General features: G+C 37.9%; 1 protein-coding gene across 1 annotated transcript in view; it reads left to right on the top strand.

The window, feature by feature from the left end:
- The first annotated feature begins 1,445 nt into the window (after positions 1 to 1,445).
- LOC126484377 (uncharacterized) overlaps positions 1,446 to 18,032 on the top strand; it is a 100,026-nt gene continuing 83,439 nt past the window's right edge. Inside the window, exons 1-4 of the mRNA XM_050107905.1 lie at positions 1,446 to 1,602; positions 1,697 to 1,767; positions 12,596 to 12,661; positions 12,835 to 12,927. Of these exons, the coding sequence (XP_049963862.1) occupies positions 1,446 to 1,602; positions 1,697 to 1,767; positions 12,596 to 12,661; positions 12,835 to 12,927 (387 nt within the window). The remainder of the gene's footprint in view (positions 1,603 to 1,696; positions 1,768 to 12,595; positions 12,662 to 12,834; positions 12,928 to 18,032) is intronic.

The raw sequence follows: 18,032 nt of genomic DNA, 5'->3' as shown, positions 1-18,032 counted from the left end.
ACTCATAGTAAAAACGTACTCAGCAAAGAACTGGACTCAAGTTCCTCTGGAAATTTGAGGGAGGCTTATAAATATTGCAGTTGAAAAACTTGTCTCTAAATGCAAATTTAAAAAAACATACATAGAATTACAAAATAATAAAACTATGAAGACTAACTATACCTGGTTTAAGTGGGTACTGAAGTTGTCAAAGCACTAGAATGTCATAATTAATTATTGATAAACATTGTCGTGAGAGGATTATATCATCAAAATATGCCTGCAATAACCACTTGTATATTCTTAATGAGAAAGTTGTCTAGGATAGTAAATGCAGACATGCTATTAACGATGTACTATGGCCTAGTATACTTCCACTTATCATACTGTGTTGTAATCTGGGGAAAAGCATTATATATGCATATACTTAAGATCGTGAAGCTTCAGAACAAGGCTGTTAGATGCATTGTAGATTTGATCCCTAGACAACCTTGAATAAATAAATTCAGAAAACTTACCATGACTGTCCCTTCACTACACACATTTGCAAAAATTATGCACTTGAAAACAAATAGTACTGTGCAGGTGGACAGAGATATAAACGATTGCAATACGAGAAATAGGGATGATCATTATTTACATCGAAAAACACTCCATAGCTCTTGGACGCATCTTATACACTAAATTACCACTCAGCATAAAATGCATTGAAATGACATCTGTTTTCAAAACTAAATAAAGACGTTATTTAGTTTCTTCCTCTCCATATAACCTAGAAGAATACCTAGAAGCCAAACAGTATACAGGATCTTCTTCAGAAAAAAATGATCAAGTAATGTGTGTATCCATAAATCCTACAAAGCGAGAGTCATAAATATGCAATGTATGTGCTATCTCACTCCATAAACATGATCATGCAGCGTTTTTCCAGATGCCGTGAACACTCATAGTGTTACAACGTGAGACTGCCAGAGTGTAGCTAATGTAGATTAGTGAGTACTTTGCCGGCCGCGGAGGTCTAGCGGTTCTAGGCGCTCAGTCCGGAACCGCGCGACTGCTACGGTTGCAGGTTCGAATCCTGCCTCGGGCATGGATGTGTGTTGTGTCATTAGGTTAGTTAGGTTTAAGTAGTTCTAAGTTCTAGGGGACTGATGACCACAGATGTTAAGTCCCATAGTGCTCAGAACCATTTTTTTAGTGAGTACTTGGTGTGAGCCTACATGCAAATGTGAAATGGCAAAAGTGTAAATTGTGAAAATTTGAAGATGAGAGTGGGAATGCGTGTGGACGTCAAAGTGTGACTGTTCATGTTTTTATCTTGTCCAGCTAATGTTAAGGAAATCTTGGTTTGTTGTTGGGTAGTCATTTAACGGCGAATAAATTATGTTTTAATTACATAAGGTATGTCTGTAATACGTTATATGTATAGAAATATAACTTAAATTCTCTATGTCCTGACTAAATATATGCAATGGAAGTTGTTTATAGATGGATTAATCAATAATCAAAAAGAAAACGTCGATTGTAAGCGTCAATCGCGTTCTCTTTACGATGCATTTGCACACTTTATGTCTGGGGTTTTGTTTATATTAGTGTATAAAGCATACTCTTTCATTATTTCCAGTATATTGATTGTCGCATTCCTTCTGTTGACTACACACAATTATTATTTGAGGACAGACGTAATTAAGTATATCTTGTGCGTCCACTGTGACAGACTGTCATAATAATTACGTAAAATCTTTGAAAATCGTCCTATGGCGCGTATATGTTTGTTATGGAAAGGTGGTGAGGATTGTTTACATGGTTTTTGTGTTTAGTGACTCATTTGAATTCTCAAGTAATGAATAGTAATATTTTAAATACCATTGTGGGCAGTTGAAAGGTATCTAAATTTCGACGGCAGTCTCATATTACAGCTTATCAACTGTTGTGGTGCCGCGTAAATTGATATTCGAAATGTTATTGAACATGTAAGTTGGAGTAGTCTGACGAATGAGTAACTAATGTAAAGGCTTCAGTGAGAAAGAGAAATGTTTTTTACATTGGTAAAGTCATCGGTCCTTACATCACATTTTCTTTCTATGGTAGTCGAAGTACGCTGCTATCATAGTTGTCTTTAAAGTCATAAATGTTGCTGAATTAACGTTCAGTTTTAATACTCGTGTTTACATCTACGTCGTGTATATTCCACATATGATACAAACGCGCGCTTCTCCGGCTTTCCTGTTCGCAACTCCCTGCTGACTAGAACTGAATTATAGGTTGTTGATGTTGAGATTTAGGTGTATTTATTACATGTATTTCGATGTTTGGAAGCTAGTGGATCACACAGCCACCATGATCACGAACACTGTCATTATGTTGGATAACTTTTTTTTTTGAAGCCCCACAAAGAAAAGGCATGTGAAAGCCTAGTAGGAGCAATTGTTTCACACTAACAGACATTTCGCAACCGTAACTGACATTTGTAGCATTTTAAATACGACAGTATGATAATTTTACTGTCGTTACCCTTTACAGCAACACACACAATACAATTAGTAATACAGTAGTACAATATGTTAGCTCCTGTCATTACAACTTTATATTAATAATAAATTCCTGTATATTGTAAGAGGGTGTGCAACTGACCAGTCATGTGGTGTTTAAATAGTTCTGCTGAAATATTTTCTACAGATTCAGAAATTGTTACATAATATGTGCACCATGATTTTATAGCTGTTAATTGATTTTGACACTCTGTGGCATTATGTATAAATGTGTCCATAGCTTCTTTTGTTGTAACAATGTGCGTGTGCACCATGATTTTATAGCTGTTAATTGATTTTGACGCTCTGTGGCATTATGTATAAATGTGTCCATAGCTTCTTTTGTTGTAACAATGTGCGTTTTCTGCCTATTTAATACTGGTAGTTTCTTCAACTTGTAAATTAGTGCATAGTTTACACCCAAGTTTGCTATCATGAGAATTTTTTATTTAGAAAACAAAGGTTTATAGAGTGCTTCATATGATGAATCTGTAATTACCCTGAAGACGTAATTCACAGTATTAAAAGGTCATGCACACTGGCCAGAATTTCCCCGTAAAGTAAATCCCAGGTCAGCTAGATTTCCTTCTATACCGATTGTCATCTTTGTCCCTTAATAACACAATGAAAATGTAGCATCAGAAGTCATATGTGGTAAAAGAAAGAGAATGGAGCAGTGACAATATTTCTTTTGCATCTGTACTGGTTTATGGAACGTAGATTGTGTAGACACGCTGAACTGTAGTGTAAGCCAAAGTCTATGATGAGTTGGTGGGTTGCAGTTGTATTGTGAGTTGATGAAGCTGACGGATGTGAGCACAAAATCTTAGTTGTGGTTACATACTGATTTGTAGTGTAGCCAGAGGTCTGGTTACTTTGTATAGTGACAGTTTGATCGGCAGTGGATGAAGAGTGTATTGAACACTTAAGTTAATCCAGTATTACATTTTGATTCTCCCACCACTGAGTGTCAGTATGAAGAACTATCTGTGAGATGCCAGTCCATCCATATTATTCAACTCTTTTATATCCAACAGTTCAGACAATGAAATGCCAAAAATGGATAGAACAATTGGGATGTGATTGGAGGCTCTGTGCAAGAACCTCCAATTGCCCCCTCTTGCCTGTGTATATAAAGTTCCCTGTCGGCACTGCCCAAGGTGCATACCCAATCCTGCGATTCAGATAGGCTTCTTCTATGGACGTAAGTAACATGTTGACCCTGCCATTCTCAGACATCTGTTGTGTTCGCTCCTCCACAACTATCCTATTACACTTTGACATGCATCTACACAGATGCATTGAAAATCAAGAATAGGGTTCTTTATCAGTTTACATTCACAAGGAGAATGGGATCTGCACACACAGGACTTGTTTTCAGGAGGATGACAGTTCAAATTCCCATGCAGCCATCCATATTTAGTTTTTTTCTGTCATTTCCCAAAATCATTCCAGGAAGTTTTTTTTTTTTTTTTTTTTTTTTTTTTTTTTTTTTTTTTTTTTTTTTTAAAGGCACAATTAATTTTTTTCCCCCTCCTTTTGCAGTCACAGCTTGTGCTCCATCTCTAATGACTGCTCAATTGAAGGGTCATTAAACTTTAATCTACCTTTCTTGGACTCTGTAATACATTGAAACTCTTGCAAAAAAGGTTTTCCTGGTTTGTAGTGACTCCGTGAGGTGCTTACAAGGCATAACACAGGGCTATGCTCCAAACTTTTGGATTGCTAGCATCCAAGACCTATTAGCTGACCTCCACAGCTCCGGACCTACCATCTGGATGCCAATCCACATGAGTATTCCAGCAGATGAACTCAGTGACAAACTAGGTAAAGAGCAACCACAGGAGACAAACTTGAACGGGGAGCACTGGGCATAGGCAAATGATTGCAACTGTGACATCAAATTATGAAAATGTGGGGTATGGATTGGCAGGCTGCTACAATCCCTAAGCGGAGGGCAATTGAGGGGACCACCAATGCATGCCATACTTTACTTAAGGCTTCTTCCAAAGATGTTATCTATCATACTGTGCCAACTACGCATCATTACACCGGTCTTACTAGTTCTTTTTGCAAGAGATATGGATGAAGGTCATATGCTTTCTGAGGCAAAGCAAATTTCATAACAAAATTTAATGCAACTCAATATTTGGTGGATATGGGGTGGGGGTGGGAGAAATGCCTCTCACTGCGTCATCTGTCAAGAGTGGCCTCAAGCTACTTTTTCCATCTGTCATCCTTTCTTAAATTTTTGTGGGCCTGTTTTATGTATCTAACTGCTAAGATAATTAGCGTTCTAATCCATGCAGAATCCATTTTCTTTACCTCATTTTAGTCGTGCTAACTATGATGAACCTTATTGTTGTGCCACAGTGACCAGTTTTTAGCAGCCTGGCTTTTATCTCACTTTTAACCATTCAACAAAATTAGTGTCATGCTCATTTTCAACCTTAAAAAAGTTGCAGACTTTGGAGATGATGGTCCTTCTTCTCTCATTTCAGATCTTTTATGTGAATTTCCAGTGAAATGAGGGACTGATAAAAAAGTATTTAGGCCCTTTAAACCCATCATCATCATCATCATCCAGTAATACCATATAATGTTATGCTTTGTGAAAAAATCCAAACTAGAATTTCAGATAGGACCTACACAATTCCAAAATTGGCTTAACGGACAAATTAATCTAGACAGATTACCACTAATATATTTTATGTGGTAACCTGGGATAATTTATCATATAATTATATTCCCAAGAATTTAACACAACTAGAATCATTTGAGGGAAGCTTGTCCTTTGAAGTACAAATCATTGCCTGAGTGTTGTGTTCATTGCATTAGATACTTAGCAAGTGTAGTTTCAACACTGGTTGTAAAGGTACTGAGATCATTACGACCATTATGAAAAGTTGTGTTGTTTGTGTATAGTAGTGTCTTGGATCTAATAAATGAGGCAAGGTCATTAATTATTTCACGACCACGAAAGGGATCAGTACAGACCTCTGTGGACATACCTGCCTTAACTTGTCGTATACTGAACATTTCTCTGCCACAGAGCAGTGGGTGTGCTTTATTTATCTAACTGCTAAGATAATTAGCATTGTAATCTATGCAGTCTTCATTTTCTGTACCTCATTTTGGGTTTTATCTCACTTTTAACCATTTGACAATCATCCTTTAAATGATAAATTGGTTGTATGGACACTATAGCTAGGCAGCCCTTAACTATGAAGAATTTAATAGTTAATTGCAAGATTTAATAATTGAGAGTAGCTTATTCTAGTCTAGTGTCAGAAAAGGCAACTTCAGAATCAAGAAGCATTTGTATTGTAAGCAAAGAATGTGAGAGTTTTACAGTGATTAATACTTCAACCACATTTTGTTTAAATTATTTACTGAAATACCATGCCTAGTGAACAAAGTAATCCATTGCTATACATTAGAAAACACAGCATCATATGTTTGTAGCATTTGCAATGCTTTTCGCTTTTATTTGAGTATTTCAGCTGTAGATATCACTTGTGTGTGTTGATTACAGTATGTTGTGGATGGTGGCTTCGATCACGTTTACTAGCTCTACATATTTTGAAATGCGTGATGCTGCCATTTGGCTTTGAACAGTGACATCACCAACACCACAATTTTTTTGTGATGAGAGTCTGAACTGTAACTTAACCTGGAGGAGTAAGTTAGGTTGAAAGATGATAGTTTTTTGGTGGCTTGCAAAAACCTACAGATGTGCCACAGCAGAAAACTAGTTTTTTTTTAATGAATATTATGGTAACAGATTGATCTGTAGTGCAGATTGAGGCCAAGGTTAGGTTGGAAGGTGACAGCTCAATTGGGTTTGTGAGTAATGCATTGCACAGTCGATAATTACATTAACATCCCTAATGAAAACTTTATTATCTGGTCCAATATTTTCATGTTGTAATATGATGGAAGGTGTTAATAAGAATATACACATTCAAAATCAACTGTACCTGTTGAAGTCCGGTCGATTTGTAGATTTTTGCTTTGCTAGTGTATTTATGTTGTTGGAGACATCATTTGGTTGTTGACTGAGGCCTGTGTTGCTGCTATGTTAATGGCACCTTCAGTTTTTGGTATGGTGTCATGTTGTTTACTGATCTCGAAATACCTTATGCTTTGAATTAAATACAATGTCTTGTCCCACAGTTAATAGGCATGGTGTTAAGTTCATTTTATATTGAGATAACTCTGATAGTAGTTTATATGGGTAAACTGGAGGTACGAGGACTTGTGTGTTTCACGTATTTTTTATTTAAAGGGTACCAACAAAGTACAAAGTGCTGTGAATTCAACATTTTCAGCAGAGATTTATTTGTACATGTAATGGTGTCTGTGTGTCTGTGTGTTATAGGCATTATTCAGATGTGATTACTTAGTAGATACAAGTCATGATGATTGCTTAGAAGATAAAGTTGATGACACATAAGATGCATTTTGTCACATTTATTCATAGTTACACTTTTGTCAGATATATGGAATTTAAGTAAAAGTTATGTTATACAGAGCTCTCCTTCCTTGTGTTTTTATACTTGATGTATAAAATGAGCACAAAATATATACCAAAATACTTGTCAGAGATTTCCTTATGATATTAATACAACACTTTTGATTTTGCCATATAAAGCTTAATTACCTATGGAGAAAATTCTGGTCAATATGGTGTAAATGTTGTCAGTATTGAATTTTTTCCATTGGAATTGGTGGACTATTTCCAAAAATGAGTGTGTACATATATGACGAAAATGGGTAGATAAAAAAAATCTTCTAACCAAGCAGCAGCAGTAGAAAACACACACACACACACACACAAAGGTTTAACTTTTAGAAGCGTTCGGAGCCAGTGGCTCCATCTTGTAGCAGAAGAGTTGAAAGGGAAGGAAGAGGGGTGAAGGAAAAGGACTTGAGAGGTTTAGGGAAAGGGTTAGAGCTCAGAAAAGTCATCCAGAACCCTGGGTCAGGGGAGACTTACTGGATGGGATGAGAAGAAAAGACTGATTGTTGGTATCATCTGCCAAGCCATCTTCGGACATCAACAACATGCCAGACGTTTCTTCAAAAAGCTATCTCACTTTCTCCTAAACTACCTCAACAGTACTGTTTCCCTACCTGTCCCTCTGCAGCTCTCCAAACAGCCACACCATGAACTACCACTCCTCTCCTACAAATTGAGCTTGGCCAACCACCTTAAGATCCCACTGCCTTCACCACTGCCGCCCAGACCAGTAATAACTCATAATCACAAGAACCAGTCACAACAGTACAATGTTCTCAGCCTCTCGTCTTGGCAGTCCCCAACAATCAGTCTTTCCTTCTTATCCTGTCTGGTAAGTCTTCCCTGACTTTGGGTTCTGGGTGACTTTTCTGAACTGTACTCATTTCCGTAAACCTTTCCAGTCATTTTCTTTCACCCCTCTTCCTTCCCCTTCAACTCTTCTGTCAGAACAAGGAGCCATTGGCTCCAAAAGCTTTGTTATAACATTATAATGAATCATTTTAACTAAGGAGGATGATGAATGTAAACCTTGTCCCAGAGTTTGGAAAACTTGGTTACCGCAAGCTTTATTTCTTACATACTTCTTGGCTTTGTCAACCAGATTGTTACTCACAACTTAATCTGCACTACAGATCCTCATATCGTCACCAACAAAGTTCATGGGCAGAGGTTGGGGGAAGTGGCGACACATAAGCTAGAGATATGTCTATATGTTATTAAACTGAGACTCTTAGCTTCTCCTCTCCTCCCCTCCACCCTCCCCCATTTTTCTTCTCCCATCTCATCTGCTGTCTTCCTCCCTCCTCCCTTATTCTACATCTACGTGATTACTCTGCTGTTCACAATAAAGTGCCTGACAGAGGGTTCAATGAACCACTTTCAAGCTGTCTCTCTACCGTTCCGCTCTCGAACGGCACGTGGGAAAAACGAGCACTTAAATTTTTCTCTGCGAGCCCTGATTTCTCTTATTTTACCATGATGATCATTTCTCCATATGTAGGTGGGTGCCAACGGAATGTTTTTGCAATCGGAGGAGAAAACTGGTGATTGAAATTTCATGAGAAGATCCTGTCGCAACGAAAAACGCCTTAACGAAAAAGCCTTTATTTTAATGATTGCCACTCCAATTCACATATCATGTGTGTGACACTATCTCCCCTATTTTGCAATAATACAAAACGTGCTGCCCTTCTTTGTACTTTTTCGATGTCATCCATCAGTCCCACTTGATGCGGATCCCACACCGCACAGCAATACTCCAGAATAGGGTGGACAAGCATGGTGTAAGCAGTCCCTTTAGTAGGCCAGTTGCACTTTCTAAGTGTTCTGCCAATGTATCGCAAGTCTTTGGCTTGCTCTACCCACAATATTATGTATGTGATCGTTCCAATTTAGGTTATTAGTAATTGTAATCCCTAAGTATGTAGTTGAATTTACAGCCTTCAGATTTGTGTGGCCTATCGTGTAATCGAAATTTAGCTGATTTACTTTAGTACTCACGTGAATAACTTCACACTTTTCCTTATTCAGGGTCAATTGCCACTTTTTGCACCATACAGATTTCTTATCTAAATCATTTTGCAAGTCGTTTTGATCATCTGATGACTTTACAAGACGGTAAATGACAGCATCATCTGCAAACAATCTAAGATGGCTACTAAGATTGTCTCGTATGTTGTTAATATAGATCAAGAACAACAGAGGGCCTATAACACTTCCTTGGGGAACGCCGGATATTACTTCTGTGTTACTCGATGACTTTCGGTCTATTACTATGAACTGTGACCTTTCTGACAGGAAATCACAAATTCAGTCGCACATCTGAGGCAATACTCCGTAGAAACGCAGTTTGGTTAGAAGACGCTTGTGAGGAACGTTGTCGAAAGCCTTCTGGAAATCTAAAAATATGGAATCAATTTGACATCCCCTGTCGATAGCACGTATTACTTCATGAGTATAAAGAGCTAGTTGTGTTTCACAAGAGTGATATTTTCTAAAGCTGTTCTGACTATGTGACAATAAATCATTTTCTTCAAGGTACTTCATAATATTTGAATACAGTATATGTTCCAAAACCCTGCTGCAAATCGACGTTAGTGATATAGGCCTGTAATTCAGTGGATTACTTCTACTTCCCTTTTTGGGTATTGGTGTGACTTGAGCAATTTTCCAGTCTTTAGGTACGGATCTTTCCATGAGCAAGTGGTTGTATATAATTACTAAATATGGAGCTATTTTTATCGACATATTCTGAGAGGAACCTGACTGGTATACAATCCGGACCGGAGGCCTTGCCTTCATTAAGTGATTTAAGCTGCTTCGTTACTCAGAGGATATCTACTTCTATGTTTCTCATCTTGTATTCCTCAGTATAGTTGCCAGGAAGCATTGCAATTGTAAAATACTTTATCAGAAAGAGCTTGTATGTATCCCAAATTGTCCATGATGTATTGCAACTCCTTTAGAAGATAAGAAAGGAAGCTTAAGAATGAATGTCCCAATAACAAAAAGTTCATTAGAGATGGAGATCAAACTGAGATGGACTGCAAAGATGGGGAAGGAATTGGGCTATGTTCTTTACGAAGGAATCATTTGTGTTCACATTAATTGATTGAAGGAAACCACAGAAAACTAAAATTTGAATGGCCAAATGGAGATTTGAATCCAGCTCATCTGAAATCTTTTTGTTGTGCTAACCAGTCCATACAGTTACTACGAAATGTGTATCTTGACAATTTAGTACAGAATGGAATGACTAACCAGTGAGGACCTTTCACACATCTTGATGATGAATTCCCAGGAAGATTTTTCACAGAAGATGAGACCTGAGTGTGTTGCCATCAAGAGTAGGGACAAAGAATACCTCTGTAGCACATTTCTGTAATCTATAAGTTCCACCAAACATTATCAGGGGTCTTATACTCATGCTGCTTTGTGATGAAAGAGATGTTATTTTGGAATGCTACTGGGGCAAGGGAGCAACAGTGACAAATGCTCTGTATGAAGAAAAGTAAATAACTTGGACTTCTGAGTACAGCTATTTTTCTGTTGCATGAAAAAGTTTCATTCCATATATCCAGTGCAAACAGCATAAAATGATAGCCGTTAACAGTACTACAAAAAAGGAGTACACACCATTTGCCACTTGCTTTCATATCGTTCTCTATATTGTTACCCTGAACAGCCTCAATATCTGTGGTCCGCAAAGCTCCTCCCCCCTCAGCCCTTGCTGTGCCTTCCATCAGCCCATGAAAATGACCTTGAATATCTCGTCATCCGTGATTTGTCACACTGTAAATTTGTGGGGAAAAAAGAGAAAATTGCATGACTCTCAATGTGGAGTAATTGTTTAATGATCAAATGTTTCCAGTGGAATATGTCATGCAGCAGTTCCTTTATTTACTTAGGAGTGTCTGGGAATGCTATTTTATGGATCAGAATAGAGTTGTATAAGAATTTGCATTTGAGACATTTCTACATTGTGCAGTACAAATTTAGGAAAGCTGTAAAACAGCCATCCGTATTTATGACAGTATTGTGTGGAAGGATTTCAGTTTGTGGACTTATTGAAGGTTCCAGTTTGCACAAGGCTTCACTGTTTAACTGAGGCGAGTTGTCTGAATTTGTTGTCTCTACCTGTTTGTACATTTTAATAAAGAAATAATTGAGCGTGATATTGCTTGCTCCAACCTTTCTAAAGTTTGCCAAGTTGACTGTTGGTAAGATGGTTGTGAAGTGGAAATGCAAAGGAACAGCAACAACTAAACAAAGAGCTCATGTAGTGGAGGAGAGGGACTGTTGAGCATTGTGGAGGGTGATTGTAAAAGAATTGTAAGAAATCAGTTGAAGGAATCACTCATGAGTTCCAAAGTGCTACCAGTAATCCAGCTAGCCCAGTGATTGTGCATATGGAGTTCAGAAGAAAGGTGTAAAATGACCGAGCAGCTGCTCGAAAGCCACAGATTTTTGACGTAAATGCTAAGCGAAGTTTCATGTGATGTAAAGAGTGCTGCCAGTGGGCAGCGAGCAACTGGAAATGTGTGAATTGAGGTGATGATTCGCACTGTACCCTGTGGCAATCTGGTGGAAGGGTTTGGCAAATGCCTGGAGGACTTAATTGCCGTCAGTGAAGTACGGTGGAGGTATTGTTACAGTGTGGAAGTTTTTTTCATAGTTAGGGTGTGGTTTTCTTTTTGTGCTTAAGAAAACTGTAAATGCGGAAGGGAGGAATGGTTCAGAGACAATGATTGTCTGTATTGGCATGACAATGCATCCTGCCATAGAGCAGTGTCTGTGAGGCAATGGTTTGTAACAGTAACATGCCTGAAATGGACTGACAGTCCAGATTTCTGACATGGAGCCAATGGAACACTTTTGGGATGACTTAGAATGTCAAGTTTGCTCCAGACCCCAGAATCCTACAGTATCTGGTTTTGGCACTTGAGGAAGAATGAGCTGCCATTTGTCCACAGACATTCAGACACCTCACTGAAAATGTCCCTAACAGACTTCAAACTGTCGCAAAGACGAAGGCTGGATGCACCCCATATTAATACCCATTAATAAGTAACAGGATCGGATAGTGTGCATAACAGCTTCTACACTGCTGTTGCACACATTATTATTGTTTGATTGCTATGGTTGGCTGTGGGTGGAAACACAGCACTATGGTCCAAAGTCGTTCAGCTACTAGTGACTGATTAATAGGCTGCCAAAGGCTGTAGGAAACGTTTACAAATGGTAGATGATATAAGCAGGTGCTTGTTGACAATCCCACATTGAAATGTGTGTGATCTTCTGAACCTCACGTATGCACTTTTGTAACTATGAAATCTTAGTTCTGCCTGTTGAACAGTCCACATTTTAAGGGGATAGTGACAGGTACTTATCACAATCTCTGAGCCATGAGATTAGCTCACCTATTATGAAACATTAAACATTATTTCCAGATTCTGATTTAAAGGCTTTTAACATCAAGTCCATATGAAGTTATTACTGGATTATAACATATTGTTCGATATATGATTATGTACCAGAAGCACATCCTTTTTGTTTGTTACAGGTAATCAGCTATTCAAGGATTAACACTCACAGAACTCCACATAACTCAGACTCTTTTGATAAAAAGGTATTGTATGCATCATTGTGTTTACTGAAGTATGCAGTTGTACAACTAATTTATAATTTCTTCAAATTGTTACATAAATTATTTTTACTAAGTAAATTTTTGTGGTATTTATTTATTTTATTTGAATTAAATTATTGATTAAAGCAAAATATTAACTTTATTGAACTTTGCAGCCCGACATAAGACACATGATGGACTGCACTCAAATTTTGGATGATCTCGCATTTGAAGAGCTGAAAGAGACCAAAGATGACAAAAAAATACAGGTATGAAGTGCCAGAATATTGGTTGTTAGTGCTCCTATTGTTGCTTCAATGATTTTTGTTTTTAATTCACAGAAAAATAAAGATTACTGCTTATTTATGTATATTTGTTTGTCATAGGAAAAAAAAAGCTGATTGAAACTACTGTATAGAGGTTTACCAATCATTGAAAAGAAATTTTTAAAAGTATGTGTACTTTGCTGATAAACAAGCTCATCGTGTAAACATAAACTAAACTTAAAATTGTATCGCAATGGCAGAATTATAATATTCTTCAATCTTGAAAGGGTCTAAGGCACTACTTGGAAGAATAATAATGTCTGGCAGGTCCACAAATTGAGCTTTTGGGGATATTTTTTATTTTTATTTTATTTTCACATCAAGTTCCTTAGGACCAAATTGAGGAACAAATCTCCAAAGTCATGGAATGTTCCAGTACATGAAATTACAAAATAAAAGTAATAACAGATAAAAATAAAATGTTTATGAACCCGAAAAAAGTCAGTCCATAAGTTTAAGTAAACGCAATCAGCAATACAACAAGAATCAGCTTAATTTTTCAAGGAACTCCTCAACAGAATAGAAGGCGTGACCCATGAGGAAACTCTTCAGTTTTGATTTGAAAGCACATGAATTACTGCTAAGATTTTTGAATTCAAGTGGTAGCTTATTGAAGATGGATGCGGCAGTATACTGCACACATTTCTACACAAGAGTTGAGGAAGTCTGATCCAAGTGCAGGTTTGATTTCTGCTGAGTATTAACTGGGTGAAAGCTGCTTGTTCTTGGGAATAAGCTAATATTGTTGACAAGAAATGACAGTAAGCCAAATATTGGTAACAAGAAATGACAGTAAGAAATATATATATTGAGAGGCCAATGTCAAAATACCCAGACTTGTTAACAGGGGTCGACAAGAGGTTCGTGAACTTACACCACTTATTGCCTAAATCGCCTATTTCTGAGTCAAAAATATCCTTTTAGAATGGGAAGAGTTAGTCCAAAACATAATACCGTATGACACAAGCGAATGAAAATAAGCAAAGTAGGCTAATTTCTGTGTCGAACGATCATTCACTTCAGATGCCATTCGAATAGTAAAAATGGCAGCACTAAGTATTTGAACAAGATCCTGTGTTGTGACTTGGCAAGACAGCCAAGCCACTAGGAGAGGAAGCCGAAAGGCACGCGTTTAAGCTCACGCAGGCTGGCGTGAGGTCTGGAACAGGTAAGGGAATTCATAGTAGCAAAGAACGTAAGTAACTACTGGAATACTTAACTTTAATTCATAATTGGTGAACATCGGTCTGACGGTACATGTATCACAAGATAAATAGCAAAAGATAATGGCACCTTGCTAGGTCGTAGCAAATGACGTAGCTGAAGGCTATGCTAACTATCGTCTCGGCAAATGAGAGTGTAATTTGTCAGTGAACCATCGCTAGCAAAGTCGGCTGTACAACTGGGGCGAGTGCTAAGAAGACACTCTAGACCTGCCGTGTGGCGGCGCTCGGTCTGCAATCACTGACAGTGGCGACACGCGGGTCCAACGTATACTAACGGACCGCAGCCGATATAAAGGCTACCACCTAGCAAGTGTGGTGTCTGGCGGTGACACCACATCCTGAATGTGGACTTTCCATGACAATTTACTATCTATCTGTAAACCTAGAAATTTGAACTGTTAAGTTTCACTAATCTTATGCCCATTCTGTGAAATTAAAACGTCAGGTGCTGCTGACCAGACACTTCCTTTACAACTGACCATATGGTTTTGATTTTATCCTGTGGATTAGCTATTTTATTTGCATACCACATACTTTTTGCCTTCGTAATAACATTTTTAAGCACTTTTTGATACTGTTTGTTGTGATTACTTCTAACAATTTGATATAATTCCCACTTTGTTCTACATGATATCCTTATACCACTAGTCAGCCACCTGGGCTGCCTGTTACTGCTAGTACCCCATTCAGAATGTTCTAATGGAAAGCAACTCTCAAAGAGCATGAGAAATGTGTTAAGGAAAGCATTATATTTATCATCTATGTTATCGGCACTATAAACATCCTGCCACTCTTGTTCCTTAACAAGGTTTAAAAAGAAAAACTCTTTTGCTGTTGGATTAACTTTCCTACATAGCTTGTAATTATATGTGGCATTTGTTTGAGTACAAAAGCCTTTTAGTGTTAAAATTTTTTGCATTATGGTCTGAAAGGCTGTTCACCATTTACTAACAGAATGCCTATCTAGTAATGGAGAATGAGTAAAGACGTCGTCTATGGCTGTGCAACTGTTCCCTTGCACCCTAATTGGAAAAAAACACAGTCTGCATCAGATCGTATGAATTGAAATCTACCAACATCCTTTTTCTTGCACCATCATATACAAAATTTATATTGAAGTCACCACATATAACTAATTTATGGTACTTCCTACAAAGTGAATCAGAATTAGGGGACATATAAACAACAACAATCAGAAGTTTAGTTTAATTAAATTCAACTGCCTCTGCACAACATTCAAATATCTGTTCAGTGCAATGCCGTCGTACTTCTATGGACTCAAATGGAATAGTGCTTTTTGCCTACATGGCCACTCCCCCACCCTGCAAGGAACTCCTTGAAAAACAGCCAGCTAATAATGTATCCTGGTAAAGGAAGCCTCTGAATTGTCAAATTATGTAAGTGGTGCTCCGATATATCAATAATTTCAGAGTCAACATCTGTAAGCAGTTCACTAACTTTATCTCTAATACCTCTTATATTTTGATGAAATATGCTAATTCCTTCTCTACTTGGAAACATGACATCCTCTGAAGGTGAGCCCTTAGTGAGAGGGACTTCCTTTAAGCAGGTATACATACCTATCAGCTGACTGCCATGGTGCAGGTTCAGCATATATTTTTACAGCTCATCATGTGTAGATGATATGTTGGATATTTGGTTGATGATTATGTCGTAGAGCTTTGAGAAAGAGAATGGTCTCCCTCAGGCGCATTTTGTTTTCTATGGCTGTAAATGATATTTTATGCATAGTTCAGTCTTCTGTCCTGTGTTTGTTGTTTGTGGATGGCTGTAGTAATTTTGTTTCTTTCCTAATGTTGCAGTGACTGCTCACAATTGACAGTCAGGTGACTGGAGGATGGTTTGGGTAGGACGGGTTTTTAAATTTTCATTACAGCAGTGTTTGTATCGATTTTATTCATTCTCATTGCCTTTTTTTTCTAGTCTAAATTTTAAAATTTTAAGTTTTTAAGTATAACCTTTGATGAGTTGAGTGGTTTCTGCACCTGTAGGATCGAAAGACGAAAGTCATGAAGCACTAAAGTGCCTCAGTCACAGGTCATATGGAGCAGACCATTTACATCTGCTCTGGTTGTTTTACCAGGCTTTTTGTGGTTTCGAGTCAAATTTTGATGCACAGTTTACACTTCTGCTTGGGTGTTATGTCATTAAATCATTGGTGCTGTTTGCCTAGATGGGTGTAGGCTTCCAACAGGATAATGTAACTAAACTGGTTCCCAGTCTGTGTGCTGAGATTAGGGTGGAGCAGTCATTCATGGATCAATCATGAGCAGCAAGGCCATTTGGTATTCGCGCTAAGCAGAAACTGGTGGCACCAAGTGCAGATGTTTGTGCTGTATGTAACTGAATATGATGTCATTCACCATCATAATTGATATGAAGGCTCAGAATTATTTAGGAATTAAGAGTTTACAGAAAGAATTGTCCCCCTGGTGATGTTTTTAAGTCCAAGTTTTACGAAATTGTATCAGAACACTGCAAATCTGTTGTAATTTGTAATGATTGCCCTAAGAAAGAGAACTCTATTGGCTGCTTTGTAGTATATCCTGAAAGTGTTCTCAAGAACCCCTTCCACAGCAATACTGTGTTCAGTGTAGAACTATTTTTGATCTTGAGGGCACTAGAGCAGATGAGTTATAATTGAGCCAGTGAATTCCTCATACTCCCTATGTGCTCTTCACATTGTCTCACAAGTATCCAGTTGATAAGCAAGCCCAAATAATCCAGAGAAATGAAATATTATTTTGGTGGGTGCAGATATAGCAGAAATTCAGGTGACTGAAATCACACAACCAATTAAGAATTGTGTGGTATAATGTTCCTCTTGTTAGTGAGTCCACTAGCTATTGGGTGTCAGGATCATATATCAGTGGGATCAGAAGTAGTGGGGGTTGGAAGTCAACAAACTGCATTTAATTAAGTAAACAATTCACTCATTGTGTTCCTGGTCTGGCACTGTCAAGTTCAGTATTGACTACAATTTCGCAGTGACCATGCACTTAGATAGATGGTTGGTGGCCTGCTAGTGTAAAGGACTGTGCAGAAGTTTCTGTGAAGTGGATATACTACGAACTACTGGCACTAACTTTAATGGTGTAGAATAGGCTTGTAATAGGGATAATAAAATGGGGGTACTCCTTTGCATCTGAATATTAGGAGTTGGAGCATTAAAAGCATATGAGGATGTGACTGACAAGATTTGTTTGTGGGCAAGATTTGGAGGAGTAGCACCTTTCTGTGAGAGATTTTGATGCAGAAGGGATGGGTACTGCTGAATGCCATTGAAGTCTAGATGCTGTTGTCGGTTGTCCTTTTATATGGATAGATTGTGTTTTTTTTCACGCCAGAGTAGTGTTGCTCAGTGTCTTAAAAAGTGACACACTGTACTGACGGGGACCAGATGAAACAAAGAGGAGAAAAAGTGGGCTAAGGTCTAGGTCAGAGCCGGTGACAGTCAGAGCTGTGCTTATCTACTGCTCATAAATTGGCAGTGCATCTGTTTCATGTAGCCAGTGGGATGATCCTTTGACATAACCAAAATAGAGGCAATATATTTCTAGCACCAAAATTGAAATCATTGTCTTGTTTCTTATTTTTCGGTGTATTAGTGACTTTCGAGAGAAATATTTAGGGATTATGGCAGTGAGTGCTACAAAGTGGACTGATTTATGTAATTTAGTTCTGCACGTCAACATTTTCCGTTAGTGCATGTTTCATGGATTAATTGCAGAGACATGAAAATTTATCAAATGTGGTGGTGAAATGTCTCCTAAAGAGTCAAAGGTTTGTGTGGATGGAATC

The sequence above is a fragment of the Schistocerca serialis genome, chromosome 1, assembly GCF_023864345.2.
Source record: "Schistocerca serialis cubense isolate TAMUIC-IGC-003099 chromosome 1, iqSchSeri2.2, whole genome shotgun sequence".
NCBI classification, from domain to species: Eukaryota; Metazoa; Arthropoda; class Insecta; order Orthoptera; family Acrididae; genus Schistocerca; species Schistocerca serialis.
This window is presented reverse-complemented; position numbering and strand designations above follow the sequence as displayed.